The sequence below is a fragment of the Brachyistius frenatus genome, unplaced genomic scaffold (assembly GCF_029030835.1).
Source record: "Brachyistius frenatus isolate BFR_SWC_R1_liver_20210118 unplaced genomic scaffold, ASM2903083v1 Contig_289, whole genome shotgun sequence".
Taxonomy (NCBI): domain Eukaryota; kingdom Metazoa; phylum Chordata; class Actinopteri; family Embiotocidae; genus Brachyistius; species Brachyistius frenatus.
The window spans coordinates 119,763-140,136 of NW_027210888.1; the positions used below are offsets into that span (position 1 = coordinate 119,763).

Genomic DNA, 20,374 nt, shown 5'->3' on the forward strand with positions numbered 1-20,374 from the left:
CAGAAGTAGGGAATGCAAACAGTGCACATGTAAATATGTGTTCTGTTGTTTTTAACCACGTCAAGTCAGTTAAAGTTCCCTGTATAGCTGCAGGCTTGTTAGGTGCAGCATGAGCGGCCTGTGTCTATGAATCATCATTTCTAACATGTTGGAGCATCAGTGAGGCCTTTCCCCAGAGTCTCTCGTCTCTGTTAATGGCTACAGCGTCAGTTTCTATCAGCTACTGCTCTTACAGACGTGATTGTGATGAATTATAAAAAACAGGAGACAGACAAAAGGTGTGTCTCATTCTATCCCACCCTCAACCGCTCCAACCTGCACATGGTTACTATTACAGCTCATACTCAGCTCCCCCCACCCTCCTCTCCCCATCTACATCACTCCCTCCCACCCACTCCATGAGAATTTTAAATGTATATTATTTCTGTGGCGAAGATAGTGTTTCAAGACCTCCAGGCAAATACTAAACCCACTGGCAGCACATTAGACAGAATACTTGACTTATTAGATATTTCCTATTCTAAACAGTGTCATCAAAGGCTAAGAACAAGAGCCATATAAAACGCAGCAGCACGCCTGCCCGCCTGCCTGTTCTGTTCGACCAGTCTCATGTGTGGGGCTTCCATGAGATCGGCCCTGCCAGATCACTCCTCTCCCTGCCATAACGAGGACAGGATGTGTGCACTTCTTTTCTGTAGAAATGTAAGATTTTCCAAGCAACGGGGAGGAGAGAGCGAGCAGAACAGGGCCTGGGCCTGTCTCCATGTGTGTTGTGTTAAGCGGCTGAAACTTGCATTGAGGTAAGGGGGTAGTTGAAAAGGTATTCAGTGAAGGCAAAGCGTCCACTCTGAGGAGCGCCCCACATTGGAAGGGACAAATAAGCTGCACAGCAGCTGGGAAAGAGCAAGAGCCAGAGGAAACTGCCAGAGCCTCTTTACGCTGCTCCGTCTCTCTTCCCAAGCTGAGGCTGTACACATGCATTTACAATTACAGAAAAGACCCCGTCTTCTCTTTAACCACCACCACCACCACTAAGAGAGTGCCCCCGAAGCAAATTCTTGGTCTATATTTAGATGCGAGTACAAATGGAATAAGGGATGATGGGGGAACACAATCGGGGGGCACACAGGAAAGGAGACAATGAGAAAACATGCCACAGCGCACAGTGTTCATATGCAATCAGTGTGTTCATAGATGTACACATAAACACAGATGAAGTCAGTTGCTTTCCCAGGTTTTGATCTGAAGCACATAACCGGTGTCTCTGGGCTTAGTTATATCCCCATTGTACTTAGTCTGAAGAAAGGAACAGGTATACACAGAAAACATAAAGCTCGGTAGTCTGTATGCATTAACTTCACGCCAATTTATCCATTGACAGAGAGCAATAAATTCAGAACACAAACATGGGCTGTAGCTGCAGGCCCGCTCCCAGCTGAAATCCCCTTTTCCAACCATTACTTTCTATTATATTATATAATGGCTGCACTGAAACGCTGTTTCCAGATCCCAATGCAATCTTTCTCTGGACTTAGTTGATCATGATCACGAACGTGCGACTACACACACATACACACAACCCCCATCAGCCAATCATGAGGTCATCCCCTCAGAGTCTCTAGGCAGAACATTCTGGAAAATGGAGGATAATCCCCAAAGTGTGAAACCATGAGTCTCCCAAGTGCCAATCATATCAGAGCGCATCTGTACGACTTCTGACCCCATTTCTGTCAGTGTAACTCAGAACAGCTTGGCTTGAGGAAGGCTAATACTCGGAAGCAAATGTCACATCATCCAAATGCCACCCGTTTACAGTGTTGGCTAGCTAGTCCAATATGACAACATAACTTTTACTTCTGAATACCACATATGTGGTTGATTGTTTCCAGATGAATGAAAAGTAGGTTGCAATTCAGGTTCAGAGATCAGGGAACATGAAAATCTGAATGTTTTAAGATGGTAGAGAAGTCCATGGTAGTCGACAGGAAGGAATAAAATAAATACAGTCCAAGTAACAAAGCTGACTATTATTCCTCTCAAAAGGGTAAATTTAATAGCTTCATATTCTCCCTGCAGTCTGAATCCAGTCAAGTTATAAAACAAAGGCTTTCAGCATGACCAGGTTAACTTTAGAGAGACAAAACACGCCAAAAAGACATGAATAATTACTTTTTAAAGGTACTTTCGGCACATAAAAAATAAAATAAATGTCTACAAGCCTGACTATGTGCTATAAGAAATAGACATGAATTACATGAGACTGTAACATTCCTCTACAAACAAATTAAAGACAGAATATTGCAAATTATGAAACATGGCAGAATCACTAAATAGTTCAATATCAGTTGGTGACTGTACAGCTGAATGGGAAGTGAAGAATGGGTGTGACATCACTAGGATGTGACAACATATTGTGGGAGAAGGTGTAAACAGTATAAACAGAATGTGAACATTAGTGTTGAGTGAAAGATCTCATCAACTTCATACAGAGCAGCTCTCTAAATATTGTATGTGGGGACAGAGACGTTATAAACAGATTACAGGTCACATTTTTAACAGCATTGTGTTCTATCAGGTTATCATATATGCAAAATATATGTTTCTCTTTACTTTAATAGAAAATACAAATACAGAGGAGAAGAAACAAGCTCTACAATAAGCACCATGTCTTTGCCTGCATAAAGCAGTGACAGGCAGCTGTAGCAGTCAGCTGCAGGAACTCTGCTACTTTTCATGAACTGCATGTTGAAAAATGTCTCAATGTTTACCACAGTTTTCCCATGTTCTCTTGTAACTGCAGCAGAATTCCCATTGAAAAACATGGGAAGTCATTACTAAATCTTTGTGACAACACTATTCAGTGGGGCTACATGCTCGCAGGACGCCTGCATGGAAATTAACTTCTGTATCTTGACTACATCAAAGTTTACAGGTTAAGCCCCTGCTGTGGTTTCCACTTTTGTTTACCAGAGCCATAAAGCTGATAGCAGGCCTCTGTGCCTTTGTGCTGATGGAAGAAAACCTCAATGCAGCAATACCTCATCTTAATCAAAAATAATAACAATAATACTTAACCAAATGGCATGAAGACCGCAATTCATTCTCTCATTTTCTTGTGGAAAACAGAGGGAGGAAGACATTTATAATATGAAGTCACTGCTTTGTGCGCCATAACAGCGGTCACAAAGCAAAAAAGGGCATCAAAGGCAGTCATTTAATGCAGTGAACTTTGTTTCAATAACAAAGGCAACCTGCTATGCACTTCAACTGAACCACAACAAAGAAGCCCTGGAAGGTCACGACCCCGGAGCTCCCAAATGAATGCCGAGTGCTTCGGCGTGACTGTCAACTGTACTTTAAACGGTGCACTCCAGAGCTCAGGGCGCCAAGTGGGGCCGTTTTAACAAGGTCCCTCCACCCAGTCATGCTGGTGGGTGGGTTTACTCCCCCAGGGTTTAACAGCGTGTTTCTCAGAGGAGCACGAGAGACAATATCCTTCACGTTTTCTGAGTGGATGGGATTCGAGAAATAATGTGAGAATATGTTGCCTCCCATGTCAGAGACTCTCTTGCTCTCCTGATGCCACGTGACGTACAGAGGGGGAAAGCAAACATTGGGGGGACAGCCATAATTTATGCATGTTGACATTCCTAAAGCGCTGGGTCAGTTGGAACACTTTCCATCCGGAAAGACCTTCTGCAGGAGAAGTGAGGAGCTGGCTGGTCTAAACAGAGGAGCGAGAGGGAGGCTTGTGAAACACCTGACAGACAAAACAAAGGAAAAATGGACGGACAAAAAAACATCAATACACACACGATGTTCTTCAGTTTTCCGCTGCTTTGCAGTTTAGAAAAACGCTGGCTCACAAACAAAGATGCAGAATGATAAAGGCTGGAGAATGACGAGAAAAACTGTGAGAAGAGAGCGTTAATGTGCTCCATGTGAGGAACTGCAGTACGCTGCTCTACGAAGACGTGGCGGCCAAAACCTCCGTTTTCTAATTGATTGAACTTCAGGAGCGGCTGCGTCTCGCGTCTCCACACGACATCAGTTTGCTTACAAGTATTTTGCCACAAATAGAACGCAGATTGTCATCCAGAGTGCTGACATTCAGCAGGCTGCAGTGGTGTGCTCAACACGGCGAGGCCTTCCCAGCGTGACTCCAGGCCCTCGGAGAAGCCAAACCCACCGCGCCTCGCTCCTAATCTCTGCAATCAAGAAGGATTCAACAGGTTTGACAGACACCACCCTAAAAGCTCCACAGGAGACGGATTGCTTCAGTCGTCCTCAGCAGATCCACCAATCTAAACCAAAATCCTGCTTCAGATCCACCAATCAAATCCAATGCTTCGGTTGGAGGTGGTTGTGAGGTCACGCAGGATTTACACCACATTGCTACGGTAACCCTGGCCATTTGTGTAAGCAGGATGTAAAGACAATTTCTAGAGGAACATCCTGATGGTGTCAGTGAAAACAAACAAAGGGGAAGTGGCCTGACTGCCATGATGTCAGTATTCAGAAATAATACACAGACTTTCTCTGACTGTATCACCAAATACTTCCATAATTAATGATTCATTTCAGTGAAAGTAAATAGGGAGAGTAAAGACTTTCAATGCTACACGGAGAACATGTTGGAGAACTTGATAGAATGAATATGGCTGATGAATGGATAATTGTACATGCAATACAAAAATATAAACAACTTTAACTCCTCGTCCTACATCCCTAAACAACTGACGTTCTGTATGGTAACTGATTACATGAAGATGGAAGCCAGATGTGGAGATGTGTGATTAGAAGACACACACCAGGAGAAGTGAAAGTGAACGAGAGACAGAAGCACCCTGAGGTCTGTCTTAACTGCTGTGATCACGGCCCTCAGAGCTGCACAGGATTCATCAGACTCTTTCCTTTCTGCTCTCTTCTTTCTTTCCATGGGAAAGGGGCAGAGAACAACTGGCTCTCATTAGCCATCACCATCCCTATTTATTTTTTAGATTTGTGTTGGGGTAATTTTCTAATCTAATATACAGGCTCCAGTATTTATACATGCCAGAAGTCCCTGAGTGAGGTGGGCTTGATGGTGATGCTGGCGTCTTAAAGTTGTTTCTGAAAGTGGGCATGAAAGTGTTTGTGGCTGAGCTACTGTGAGAAATACAGAAACTTATATGAGTTTGTTAGACAACGTGGAAGCTCATTATTTGTCTCTGCAACTGTACAGCTTGACTTTAAATGTTGATTGTGTCTCTGTCCCCTGTTGAATATTGCCTCAGTGTAATTCTCCTTTGCTCATATTTTGTGGGTAAATGCAGCCCCACTCAGAGGCACGCACACAGACAAAATATATACCCAGTACAGCAAAGAAAGCAGCAGACTACCTCAAGATCACCCATCCAAGCTTTCAGCTTAACATCATTAGCTTTGGCATTATGTTTTCAACAAACAACAGTAGAGACCTCGAACTCCAGTGTCTTCGGCAGTAGTTTGGCGGTTCACAAAAGCAGACGTCTGACAGACTTCAAAAAGCTGCAGAGATGCCTTTCATTAGGTCATGGAGCGTTCTTCCGAAACGCCTGCTGCACTGCCTGGCAGCCAGGTCTGTGTTCTCTGCTTTAGTTACAGATTTGCGAGGAAACAGCAACGGTAGGGAAAACAACAGCGACCGGAGGTGAGATGAGGCTGTATGCAGCAGGATGGGGGGAGGTGTGGGGTTGAGGGGGGCAGAGGAGCCCCAGGTGGTCTCTGCTGAGGACTGTGATCAGTCCACACACCCTGAGGGGTCAGGACACACACACACACACACACACGCACACGCACACACACACACACACACACACACACGCACGCACGCACGCACGCACGCACGCACGCACGCACACGCACGCACACACACGCACGCACACACACACACACACACACACGCACACGCATGCACGCACACACACACACACACACACGCACACACACGCACACACACACACACACATACACACACCATTTGAATACGCATTCAAAAGAGAGAACACATTCTGACAACCAGCTCACACATAAGACTGCAGAGAAAAGTGGAAGAGTGGCGTGAAGACAGGAACAATCCTGGCTCCATGTCTATTTACAGAGCTGAAATTAGAAGAGGAGGACTGAAGTAATCTTCCTTTAATTTCTCCCTGGAAGTGCTCCCAGGGCTGACTGAGACAAAGCCTCTGATGTGCTGCATGTTAGGTTCTCAAAGGAGAATGATGCAAGACCCCCTGTCCCATCATCTGGCTCAGCAACAAGGGCCTTCATAAGGGGGACGTAGAAGACCAGGCTAGAGGACACGTCGTGGAAGAGAAGGCTGAGCTGACAGCAAAAATGTCCTCCAGACACAGAACACCTCGTCTGAGCGAGACAAGCACAGTTCAACAGGACAGTAAAATGGTTTCAATGGTTTCAGATGTTTAAAATGCTGATCAATGGATTCAGAGACAGAGATCACCATTCACAGAACACCTGTATTACTTTAAATGGAAAACTTTGAACTCACGTTACTTTAAACCAACACATTATTACACAAACCACTTTTCCTGTTGTGATACCTGACCTTAGCCAGAGGACTCTTCTGAGTGTTGGGATATGTGAGGGTCATGTATATGTGTGAAATGCACACTGGACCTCCTCCAAACACACAAAATGAAGCATGATTATCCCAAACCATCCGAGCTATGTTTCTCCACAGAATCTTATCTGTTCATGTCTGTCATTGTATAGACTTCATGTGGGTTTACACACCGCTGTCGGCTTTAAGCCCAATACACAAATATATACTTCATGTCACATACATTGACAGATAGCAGTTGAGGTAAACATCATGTTTGTTTCTGTGAACAAACAAAAAGAACATTCTTAAAGTGAAAACCACTTTCAAATGGCAAATACCATTCAGGTTGCAACTAATCACTATTTCGACTGTTTATTGATCTCCTAAATATTTTTTAATCAACTAATTAAAGTTAAATTAAACAGTATCCACACTGGAAAAGCAATATTCATTATTTTACCCCTGTGTGACCCATAGAGACAGAAAAATGTGAATGTGCCTGTGTTCATGGAAAATCTTCAAAAAGACCTGGAATGATGTGTAAATGTTGTTGGAAGGTAAATATTGAGTTTAATGAGAGCAGTCCAAGAGGAACTCAGTAGTTCAACCACATAAAAAGAAGGACGAGGAATAAGCAGATACTGCACACTGTTCCAGTCACCCAATACTCCCCATCACCTGTTATTCTAGGTGGAATCATGCTTTCACAGGTGTAGAGGCAAAAGAAATCTGTTTCCTCTTTTCACCTCTTCAGACAGAAATTCTGGGCTTTCTGAACAGCGTCTCGGATGGTGTGTGTACATATGTGTCTCTACTCGTTGGCCTGGTGTGGCCTGCTTTTACTGGTCCCCTGGGTGTGACCCTGTTTCCCTCGCAGGCACAGAGAGAGGGCACTCCTGACTCCTGCTCACCTGAGTCGTCACCCGATCCCCGGGTTCACGGTGGGGGCCTCCTGCTTCTCCTCAAAGGCGCCGTTTGTTTCACTGCTCTAACAGAATTCCAACCTTCCTGATTTTATCTGGAGTTTTCACGCCAATTTTGCCAAAACCGATTGAGAAGAGAGCAAATTCAGCTGCTACTGATCTCAAATAGATTGAGTTTCCAAGGGGCCAATTTAAGAATGTGCCATGGTTCTGCTTTGAGAAGGAGGCTGGTTGGGGTGTGGGGGGCTGAACAGGGAAGGTGAGTTGTTATGACTGGCTGTCAATTAGCAGTTGATTCACACAGGAGGGTCAGTGAGACAGAGAAAAAAAAGATAGCATTTCATAACAAAAGAAGGGCAGAGAGATGAATATTGGCTATGAAACTATGTATGTTTAAGATAAGCCGAGACAACGACACTTACTCTACAAATGTAAGGCAGCCAAAATGAAAAAGGAGATGGCTGCGCAGGCAGCTTTATTTATTATTCCTCTCAGCAGCAACAAGGCGAAGGAAAATAGCGCTAAGCAGGATGGGAAGAGGTCAGGGTGAGAGGAATCTGGCCCTGAGAGAGGGTTAATAGCCAGGTTGACTGGTTAAGAGCTGATCAGCTCCCACATTTACAGACAAATCCACTGGACAGAGCCAGGAACCAAAGCAAACACCAGGCTGTTCTCACTGTGTCACCTCTCATCTTTGTGAATTTCTCTCTTCCTCTCACTGTCTCCACTGTCTGCTCTGTTCCTCTTCCATGTTTAGGATTTTCACCCTCATCTGATGTCTCCTTATTTCTGTTGGCCGGCGAGCACATAAAAGCTCCTCTGACACCTCACTGTCCTGCAGAGATCGGAGGTCAGGACAGAAACTTCAGCTCTCAAAGCTCACCAGCTACGAGTCAACATGAAACACTCATCACAAAGAGGAGCGGTCTTGGGAATGGTTTACTTTAAACATACAGAGACGAGGATCCAGCTCCAGGTCGCTCTCTGAGCCAAGCTTGTCAACAACACCATGGCTTAGATAAGCTGTCCTACGTGCTTTTGATATTCAGCTAATACTCCTCCATGAACTAGAGCTACGTTGTTATACAAGGGAGCAGAATAGGTCACTAAGCTTGCATTCTCCCACAGTGTAACATTTAGAGTGAAGCAAGATTTGTATTTTCTTCTATTATTTTAGTTATCGATAGGCAAAGACCCACGATAGTCAGGACAGGGACATCCGAGGTGTTTTTCCTGGCTGTTGACTGAACTGCAGGAAAGTGCAAAAGTTTGAAGCACTAAAAGACGGACTCTGTTGACATCAGGGCTCTATGGGGGCCACGCCATCTGTAGCAGGACTACTTGCTCTTCTCGTTATTAAAGATAGTTCTTTATGACTGTGGCTGTATGTGTGGGGACATTGTCTCATGCTGCAGAACGAATATGGTACTGATCCGACACCTCCCACAGACTGTATATAAAAGTGTTCGTAGCTTCCAGTTCTGTAAAATGGTTCTGATCCAGAAGTGTCTTCAGCTGCAATACCAGCGAGTGCCACTAGAGGTCGGCTCCAAAAAGCCTCCGGCTCCATAGACTCCCATTCAACTTCTCTCATCAAATCCAAAGTGAATAAAATGTGTCCATCAGTTATCTCGGTGTTGTTAGCTAAAGTCACTCCTTCTTATTAGTTTTCTGGAGGTCCATCTGAAAATAATCCCTCATTCATTAGAAAAGAAGATTCAAGAAGACCTGTTTTTGGGGGCGTGTCTGTTTGATTGACAGGCCTGCGGTGCAGTCAGGTTACAGCTATCGGTGGGCGGGACGTAGTATCGTCAGGTTTCCGATCAGATCGGTCAGATCCACCGCTGGCTCCTCCCCCAGCTTGTCCAAATATGGTCACTTCCTGCTTCAAACCGCTCCGAACTAGCAAAGATGGTGACGGACAGAATCTGAACTGGAGGATTCATAATGTTCACAAACCAACGATGACATCACTGATGGTTGATGACCTCACTGATGGTTGATGACCTCACTGATGGTCCCTGATGGTACCGGTGATGGATAAACATGTGAAGTGCCTTAAACTGTAGCAGAGTCCTTTACATCACAGTATCAAAGGACAAACTAAATACCAGAACGTTCCAACACTTAGCTATTACAAGAGACTATTTCAAAATATTTGACATATTTAATAAAACATAACTGTCCAAACACATTGAGTTGTTGCTGATGTGATTGTGTGGACGATATGTACAAAAAACAAAACATAAGCATCAGATAAACAAAGTCTCCTAAAGACTGCTGTGAAAACTCAAGCTGCTCCTGTGACAACTGTAAATTCACGTCTTACTGCAGTTCATCTCGCTGGATGAGTGCAGCAACATCAACCGTGTCTCAGGGGGAGGAACCCTCTGCACTGTTAGCCAGCTAGCTACGTAACCAGCCTGCTCTAAAAGTGCCGACACTTTTCCAACCAGGAGCTGTGCCCGTCCCACAAGGAAAAAGGAACGGCTGAGAGAAGACAAAGAGCATGGAAAAGAGAGGAGCGTGAGAGAAGAGTTGGATGAAGGTTAAAACATGCAGAAGATTGAGAGGGAAAGAGAGTTAAGGTGGCAGACAGAGCTGCACGTTACCTCACACTCAACAAAGTAGAAAGAAATAGGAGAGAAAGGATGGAGATGAAGCAGGTAATGGAGGGATTTTTCCATGAGTGCTTACTAAGAACGGTAATTCAGAGGTTCCTGTGATGCTCGATGCCTCCTCCTGAACCTGTGTACTGCCGTAGCATGTTTGTGTGTGCACTGGCATGGATGTGTGTGTGTGAGTGTTGGAGGAAGTCTAAAGCCCCGTTTCCCATGCGTGTAATCATCCCAGGATGAGGTGGAGGATGAAGCCGAGCGGGACTTCCCCTGTACCAGAGGGTATTTTCCTCTCACACTGTGGTACAAGCACATGGCTGACCCGGGCTGCCTCTGTGTGTGTGTGTGTGTGTGTGTGTGTGTGTGTGTGTGTGTGTGTGTGTGTGTGTGTGTGTGTGTGTGTGTGTGTGTGTGTGTGTGTGTGAGAGAGAGAGAGAGAGAGAGAGAGAGAGAGAGAGAGAGAGAGAGAAGAGAGAGAGAGAGAGAGAGAGAAACATACCAAAATGAGACGAGGGAGGCAATTAAATATCCTTTATGCTTGGTCTTTACCAGTTTGTTGATATATTGCTTCAATAATTTGGGCGCTTAGTGCAACTGCATGAACAAGCAGTGATGCCAGGAATGAGAGTTTCTGAAGGATAGATGACAGGAAATAAGAGTTAATAAGTTGTGCTTAAGAGAGACTGACAGGCACACACTTTCACAAAGACTCATTAACTTCTTTGAAGAACACATAACGTCATCGCAGAGCTGACACACACAACACAAACACACAAACACACAAACACAGGTCAGCTGTTCAGTCATAAAGAAGTATTACAGGCCTGGCTCCCAAATAAAGGCTGCAGACAGTTACCACGCAGAGAATGTGGGGACCATGTGTGTGTGTGAGAATGTGTGTGTGTGTGTGTGTGTGTGTGTGTGTGTGTGTGTGTGTGTGTGTATGAGTGTGTGTGTGAACATGTGTGTGTGAATGTGTGTGTGTGTGTGTGTGTGTGTGTGTGTGTGCGTGTATGAGTGTGTGTGTGAACATGTGTGTGTGAACATGTGTGTGTGTGTGTGTGTGTGTGTGTGTGAGGGTCTGTGTTGCTGGGTGACACTGCTGATGATATAGCAGTGAGATAAGTCCCAGAAACTGCTCCATCATCTATTCATAGCTCCCTGGCTGAGGGACCTCCTGCTGCTGCAAGCTGCCTGATCTGAACCCAGACTCTCTTTATCATCATTAACATCGACCCAAAAACTCAAAGATGAAGGCAAACCGAGACGGACCGTAGCTAATGCTGCAATAAACATCCTAATAATGCCGCAACACAGCTGCTAATGGACTGCTTAGAAATCACACTGCACTTGTTTTCCATCTCAAACAGGATTTAAGTGGAAACTGGTAACCGTGGACAACCGTCTACAATGCACTAGGAGACAGAATCAAAATGTACCATCGGTACATATCTATGGAAGGACCATATCAAATGTGTGTGTGTGTGTGTGGACAGATTCTCTTCAGAGCACAGATCGGTGTCTAGAAAGGATTCAAAATCACACATTGCTTCCACACATTGCCCACGCGCCCGGCTCCCCTCACCACTGCCAGGGAACCCAAAAGCCCCTACAAAACAAATTCATTAACCCAGACAATAAAACACAGCTGTGAGGGACGATGGGAACTGTTTGAAATCAGTGCCTGGGATTGTGAAGAATCAGTTCAAGACAAACAGCATGTGAAAAAAAACACAAAAAAAGGGAGGAAAGGGTTTGGAAATAAGAGAGAGTGAGTCAGGAGCAGTGTTTAATTTAAAGTGGAGCTGGGGACACTGTTGACTGTGAGAGCAGAGATGCTTTATTGAACCCCAACAACAAAACAATTCCTCCGCACCAGATGCTTCAGTTCCACGACCTGTTTTTAATTGAATCCTTCGGACAGGTTGTATAAAGGAAGTACAAACAAAACTGTCAGATTCTATAAATATCATTACTGAAGCTGGGATTGAATAAAAAAACAAACAAATATATGGTCCAAATCATCAGACGTGAACTTTATGATTATTATCAGTAACCTGTTAGCAGGAGGTGAACAGACAGTCTATCTAACTATCGCCTTTACCTGCTCCAAACTCAGACTCCAACAACGTCAGCGTACTGCTATAGTGTGATGGTGGTGTGGTTGATGTGTGAGCAGGAGGCAGACAGGCTGCAGCCACAGCAGTCTGTGAGCCTCAGGAGCCTCAGGAGTCAAACAATACTGTGGCTGAATGCACCACTAGAGGGCTCTGCAGCTTGTAAAATGGGCCTGTACAGACCAGAACACGGCCAAAGCCGGCCATGTGTTGGTCATACTGACCTCCCTGCTGCAGGGCCGAGCAGCCGGACAGATACAGACGTCAGAAGACTTACGACACGGAGATAGATGAAGGTACAAATAGTTTTAAAGAGAGTGTCCAAGAAATCAAAGCCAGAGCACATTTACTCAGAGCAACCTCACTGCTGTGCAGCTGCACAAAGGTGAGGACACATGGACTGACATCGGTGTTAATGATAATGTTACGCTCTATAATGTCACTACTATAAACCCTAATGAATAGGGTACATCATTTAAAGCACCTGAACTGACTACGGCTTATCTAAACGTCAAAAGTGAAACACAGTTCCCAACGTGAACCAAAAAGCTCCAAGTAAATGAAAGCATGGCTATTTTCCAAAGCATATAGTCTTAACCTCTCAATACGTGATGGCTGATCATTATATTACATCATTGTGGACCGGTGGCTCATTTCAGTTTCACTTAATCCAGCTGACAGCAGCAGTAAAACAGCAGTAAGTTGTGAATTCATGCATAAAAAGTTGATACATCCCATCCCTATATGAACTGGGGAAAAAAACAGGACATGACCAAACACAAGCCTTCGCAGCTACTGTCACAGTGTTGTTGAGCAACACTCTGAATCCCCAGCTCCTCCAGCTGGATCTGCTCAGCACCAATGCACAGAAAAGTGAAATCACAGAGGAAGGGTTCAGAGTGTATACTTGTGACTGTGTTGTGAGTCAAGGTGTTGGAAAATAGATGCTTAGTTTACATTGCTTGGAGAAATTAAAATCCAATTTAAATGACCTTTGTTAAATGGTAAAGCTTAATGCTTTTTTGAAGGATACAGTTTTGCACTGTTATCAATAGACCTCCCAGAATAGCTGCTGAAATGTCTCATCTGGCCTTGAACCTGAATGAACCCTGTGCAACCGTTAGCTGCACCTCAACAGAGTCAAGCCATGAATCATTACAAGTCAGGGGTGAGGGTTTAGAGATCACCCAAATCAAGTCCAGATGCACAGCAGGCACCTCCCTATGTCGAACTGTGTAAATAGCTAAATAACAGTAAAAATTGAGAAAACCTCACACTTTCTATATGTCTGTACTAATTCATGTTGTGATAAACCATGTTCGATTGTACAGTGTTGGTGTGATTAAAAGTGTAATCAGTGGACATCTCGTGTGTGTTTTATCTCTCTTGAGGAGCCGCCATCATGTTTCAAGAGTCTTTGTGGATGTGAGTCATCTGACGCAGTGACTGCTCTCCAGTACACACATCCTCCTGCAGGAATCTCAAGAGGAGATAACAGTAAAACCACTCTCTCAACCCACTGCATTTCATCCTATTCCCCCTCTCATCCTCTCCCTGTCCCCTTCCCTCATTTATGACTCCCACCCTCACCACAGCTGGTAAATATTTTTATATTGTGTTCCATTAGAAAGCTTCATTAAGCGGTCAGACGGGGCAAATGGCGCCTGGGAGCTCCCTGTCCTGTAAACAATAGGAAGTGCCCTGAAAGCTGCAGCTGAGCACAGCACAGTAAACTAAGGCCACATTAGAGAACTGCCGTACTCTCAGTGAGTAAATATTTAAATTTGTTGGATTCCCCAAGAATGGTCCGGGGCGATAGTTTTGGGGCACAGTTTCAGCATCATGATGTATTTGTGAGTGAAACTAGCGCAGCCCTGCTCAATGATTACTGAATGGATTTATGTCAAGCTGCGGCTGCAAGTAAAAATGAACAAACCATTAATTGTATCAACAAGAGAGGTGATCTTGGGGCCAATGTGACATGTGTGAGCATGTGGACATAACTATTGAAAAATGATTCAATATTAAAACGGCTGTCACATGACCTCAGGGTCATACTTACTGTATGAGACAGTGTAAATACTTTAGCACCACAGGGCCCTTTGTTTCTGTTCAAATCAGCTCATTCCAGTTTGATTGTAGATCCTCATGTGTGTCGCTTTGTTCAGTGAATTTCATCATGCATGTGCACGTGTGTGTTTATAGTCATATTTGTGATTAAAGTTTGTACCTCTGCACTTTTTTCTGGAGCGTCTGTGCCCACCATGTTGTCTCTGAGGAGCTGCTGAAGGAGTTGCACTTGGGCAACGCTGAGGTAGAAATCCAGACTGCTGGTGACATTCACCTCCAGAGAGTGGCCACACACCACCACCTCCTAGAGAGACGAGGGAGGCAGAGCAGGAGGGATTAACAGAGGAGGTGGGAGGAGAGCGCAGGAAACACATTCAAAACAACGTCAGGACTGTTTGTGGCCATCTTTCTTAGCTTTTATCCTCTCAGTCTATTTACTTTCTATCTCGGTGTCTTTAGTGAAGTCCGTCCCTCCTTCCGCTCTTCCGTCTGTCCTCTCCAGGGTCCCACCCACAGCTAGCAGTTCAAACCTCAGCCTGGAGGCTACGTCTAATAGGACATTACTCACTAACACTGTGGCTTCAACCACACACATATGGGCCAGACCTACAGTAACTACACACAATGGCATTGGACTCTGCTGTGTAAACATAATCTATTTAGCCCCACTGTTTAAAAACATAAAAGGACGGTTCATATTTTATTCAGTATTCAGTTTAACAGTCATGTCACAGTTTGTTTTTCTTGTTTTTTTTCTCATTTAGACTGATAATAACATATTAGGTGCACTATTATCATTATTAATAGTAGTAGTTGTACAAGTCATAGTGACTTTGACACACGGTCAAAATATCATAAGGTTACAATAATAGTTATGGAATACATTGCCGGGGTGACTCTAGATCATAGACTACATACAGTATATTAATAATTTAATAAGCGTAGTTGTTACATGTGTGTGGTAATCATGCATAAATCTGCTAATAGTCAGTGGTTGTTTGAAAATGAGTAAGAATTATATTATAGAAATTGTGCTACACTAACTAGTTCAAATTCCTGTTTTGTTGATGTTGTTACTGGCTTTGAGGGAGTTATACAAATCACTGTGTGTGTGTGTGTGTGTGTGTGTGTGTGTGTGTGTGTGTGTGTGTGTGTGTGTGTGTGTGTGTGTGTGTGTGTGTGTGTGTGTGTGTGTGTGTGTGTGTGTGTGTGTGTGTGTGTGTGTGTCTCAGTGCAAACTATGGATTAGCTGTTACGCATTGTCAAGGGGCACGTTAGTGTGGTCGGACGAGGCATCAAAGAGGCAGGAAGTCTCAGAGAGCGGTGCCAGAAAACATCAGCTGTATAAGCAGAGAGGTTTGAACTCTGAGGGTCAAAAACCTCCATTACATGGTGGACCGGCGGAGGGATTCCTAATGAGTACGTTACTGTATGTTAGGAGCACAACGTAAATACTTCTGACATCTCACATAATCAATGTCTATTTTCATATGAACAGCGGATTGTGAGAGTAATGGCTGCAATCATGGCTGCAACAGGTCACGGTCAGAGGGCGAAGAAGTCAGTGGAAGTAGTGAACAAACTTCTATAAAGTTGAAGAAGGAAAATATGTAACCTCGGACTGACTGTGAATTTTGTAGAAAATCTTTGTTTAAGCACATTTTTACACCCGAAGGAGCTGTAACGATCACATATTAAACTTTGATGGTAAAAATACAAATACGGTAATTTTTTAAATTTTACTTTGTGTAAAACAATCAGGATGAATTCACTGCTGTAGAAAACTCCAACAGAAATGAACAGATTCACCTCCGTCTGTCCGCTGTCAGGAGACAGATTCTTGCTGAAGATGATAGCCGGAGCAGCAGTGACCCGAACCGAGAAGTCCGTCAAGATTGGAGTCAGGATGGCCCGGCGCTCCTGGTGCCTACGGATACTGAACAGACGTACAAAACAAGAGCAGACACTTCAGGCAGCGTCCATAACTAGTATGTTTCTGTTCATTTTCTCCTCAAAGAAATACTATATACATTCAAGCAGGTATAAGTATCCTGTAATGTTCCTTACAAAAACCTTCATTAAAAAAGTATAAACTATGGCGTTATATCTAAGTTAAATGTGTGTAGTCCTGGCAGTCTAATGACTGCAGCACTACACTGCAACAGTCAGAGTAACCATGAGGGACCACTTACTCACTAAATTTCCCCACCCTGTATTTACTAATAACTTGTTATGGTTACCAGTTGTAAGATCTTTGTAAGTCTGTCCCGTCTGCCTCAGAATGACAAGTCAACACAACACAGTCAAAACCACAAAATGTTCACAACTGAGCTATTGTTGTGCCCGTAGCTGACAGGCAGACACACATTTCAGAATCGCTCTGGCTTTTCAAATTCAAACCAGTACGATGAAAAGCTACACGGAGAAAAAAAAAAAAAAGAGACCTCAAAATTGATTTTCTTTTGCAGGCCTGATCTGTGAAAAATTTCCATAAGTGAGCTTTTTAAAATTTCTGGTCTAACACATTTTAGCTGGAAGCTTGAATACGGTTACAGAGACAGAGTGAGACATTATTTGACAAGTCTCAATTGGGAACACCCCTTAATTGTATACACAAGATCAAGCTGAGCCCTTCTCATATCAACTCGCTCCATTTCACTAATGTTCATTCCCACAATCAAGTCATATTTGTGGGAACATTTGTTAGCAGTAAAACAAATATACAAGTGGGCTTTATAAGGTGGTGTTAATTGCCACATCTGCTGCTATTAAAACAATCAAGCGCTGCAGCTTCCAATATTTATAGTTGGCCAGGATTATAAAAGGCGCAGTTTCTAGGTGGCCTCGAGTACAGTACTTAACCAGAGCCAATATCAGATTCACTTCTGCTACACACAATGTGCATTACCAGTGCCCTTAAGGGATTATTTTCTGACACATTTCTGTGCGTAGGGAGTTTGAATGAGGCCTAATTCAGAGGTGAAATGATCTGTGAGGCCAATTGGTACTGGCTAATCTCCCCTCAGACAGGGATTGAAACAATGAGCGTCTCGTTGCAGGGGACAGGTGCTATCATTCACCAGCAAGGCTCAGAGGCGTGAGGCTCAGTTTACCCGTAATATGGTAGCCTCTGACTGGGCTGGAGACCTCTGTGTGTGTGTGTGTGTGTGTGTGTGTGTGTGTGTGTGTGTGTGTGTGTGTGTGTGTGTGTGTGTGTGTGTGTGTGTGTGTGTGTGTGTGTGTGTGTGTGTGTGTGTGTGTGTGTGTGTGTGTGTGTATACCTTTGAATGAGTGTTGTACAAACAGCAAAAGATGGAAAAAGTGACTTTTCTTTAATTCAGTTCTATGTAGTGTGATGAGTAGAGGGGAATATCAGTGGTGTGGGCAAATAGAGAGGCCTGCGCCGGGTGGCTGACAGGAGGGCCGATGGAGAGAGTTCACAGCTCTCTGACACGGGGTCTTTCCTCGCCAGCAACTACAAACTGTGACGAGGACAGATCCTGTCAGTGGATCCATGGAGCTGGAATTTCCTCACAAAACCTCAGGAAGCAAACTGAGGCCACTACAGATCCGCAACTACTGGAAGTGAACCCAGAAAGCAGCAGAGAGAACATGCCATGACTCTGAAGCTGGAGAGAGAGAGGGGGGGGTATCAATGTAAGAAGTAAGGGAAAGGTGTGAACTTTGGAAGTGGTGTGTGTCAGAACTTGTTAGAACCAAAGTGGTGTATTTCTGCGAGTGATTGCAGCAGACAAGTAAAGCTGTGAACTTGACTTGACTCCCCTTTCCTCAGTGTGTTGGAACGGTCTGAATCACATGCTCAGTTAAGGACAAGCTGGTGGTGCTGCTGGTGGGGGTGTTGATGGTGATGGTGGGGGTGGTGGTGGGGGTGGTGAGGGTGAGGGTGGTGATGGTGGGGGTGTTGATGGTGATGGTGGTGGCAGAGGGGGTGATGGTGGGGGTGGTGGGGCGTGGTGATGATGGTGATGTGGTGGTGGGGGTGATGGTGGGGGGTGGTGGGGCGTGGTGATGATGGTGATGTGGTGGTGGGGGGGTGATGGTGGGGGTGGTGATGGTGATGGTGGTGGGGGTGGGGTGGTGATGGTGGGGTGATGGTGATGGTGATGGTGATGGTGGTGGGGGTGGGGTGGTGATGGTGGGGGTGGTGATGTATACTTGGAACATTTCTCTCCTGTTGATCTCTCTGAGTTAACTAGAATTATTTCTTCATCTGGATCCTCTAGCTGTCTGTTAGATCTCATCCCAACTAAACTTTTTAAGGAAGTCTTCCCTTTAATTAATACTTCCATATTAGATCAGATCAACCTACCTATTGTAACTGGCTATGTACCGCAGGCTTTTAAAGTGGCTGTAATGAAACCTTTACTTAAAAAGACGACTCTTCATCAGCTGTTTTAGGAAACTACAGACCAATTTACAACCTGACGTTTATTTCTAAAATGCTTGAAAATGTTGTTGCAAATCAACGTTTTGATTATTTACAAAGGAATGATCTGTTTGAAGATTTTCAGTCTTTAGAGTTCATCATAGCACAGAAACAGCTCTGGTGAAAGTTACTAACGACCTTTTATTAGCCTCAGATAATGGACTCGTCTCTGTACTTGTTCTTCTGGACCTCAGTGCTGCTTTTGATACGATTGATCATACGATCTTATTACAGAGATTAGAAGACGTTACGAGGATTAAAGGAACTGCATTAGACTGGTTCAAATCCTACTTATCAGATAGATTCCAGTTTGTCCATGTCAACAATGAGTCTTCCAGACAAACAAGAGTTAGTTATGGAGTTCCACAAGGCTCAGTGTTGGGCCCAATACTTTTTACTTTGTACATGCTTCCATTAGGAGATGTCATCAGGAAGCACTGCATCAACTTCCATTGTTATGCAGATGACACTCAGCTATATCTTTCTATAAAACCAGATGAAACTAATCAGTTAGTAAAACTTGAAGCCTGTCTAAAAGACATAAAGGCCTCGATGACCAAAAACTTCCTGCTTCTAAATTGAGACAAAACAGAAGTTCTTGTACTTGGTCCTAAACACCTCAGAAACTCTTTCTGTAATAAGCAAATCTCCAGAACTGCCTTCTTTCATCAACGTAATATTAATCAAATCAGGAAAATCCTTCCTCAGCGTGACGCAGAAAAACTCATTCATGTGTTTGTTGCTTCTAGACTAGATTATTGTAATTCCTTGTTGTTAGGATGTCCAAATTACTCGTTAAAAACCTGCAGCTGATCCAAAATACTGCAGCAAGAGTACTGACGGGATTTAACAAGAGAGATCATATTTCTCCAGTTTTATCTTCTCTTCACTGGCTTCCTGTGAAATCAAGAATAGAATTTAAAATTCTCTTGATGACTTACAAAGCTCTACATGACCAGGCTCCATCATATCTTAGAGATCTTATAGAACCATATAATCCTGGCAGAGCACTTCTCTCTCAGTACGCTGGTCTACTTGTGGTTCCTAGAGTTTCCAGAAGTAGAATGGGAGGCGGAGCTTCAGTTTTCAGGCTCCTCCCCTGTGGAACCAGCTCCCAGTTTGTGTTGGAGGGGCAGAAACCCTCTCTAGCTTTAAGATTAGACTCAAAACGTTCCTTCGTGATACAGCCTATAGTTAGGGCTGGCTCAGGTAGACCTGAACCAACCCTTAGTTATGCTGTTATAGGCCGAGGCTGCTGGAGGACCTCGTTACATGCTGATCTTCTTTTCTTTCCTCCTACTCTTTAACTGACTCATACCTCACCATCTTCTTCTCTCCCATAGTTTCTTCTTATTATCTGTTGTCTCCATTCAGTTCCTTCACTCGTGTAGTTTCTGTTCTTTCTTTTCCAGATGTCCCGTCATGGAGCTGCATGTCTCTGCTCTGTGATTGTCGTCTCCACCAACAGTTCTTCTCTTCTATCTCTATGCTGTCCTTTTCTCTCTCTGCTCTCCGATTGTCGTCTCCACCAACAGTTCTTCTCTTCTATCTCTATGCTGTCCTTTTCTCTCTCTGCTCTCCTCTCACCCCAACCGGTTGAGGCAGATGGCCGCCCA

General features: G+C 44.2%; 1 protein-coding gene across 1 annotated transcript in view; it reads right to left on the minus strand.

Moving 5' to 3' along the window:
* LOC138635076 (intermembrane lipid transfer protein VPS13B-like) overlaps window positions 1–20,374 on the minus strand; it is a 317,362-nt gene that overhangs the window by 94,595 nt on the left and 202,393 nt on the right. The window contains 2 exon segments of the mRNA XM_069722388.1: window positions 14,472–14,615; window positions 16,121–16,247. Of these exon segments, the coding sequence (XP_069578489.1) occupies window positions 14,472–14,615; window positions 16,121–16,247 (271 nt within the window).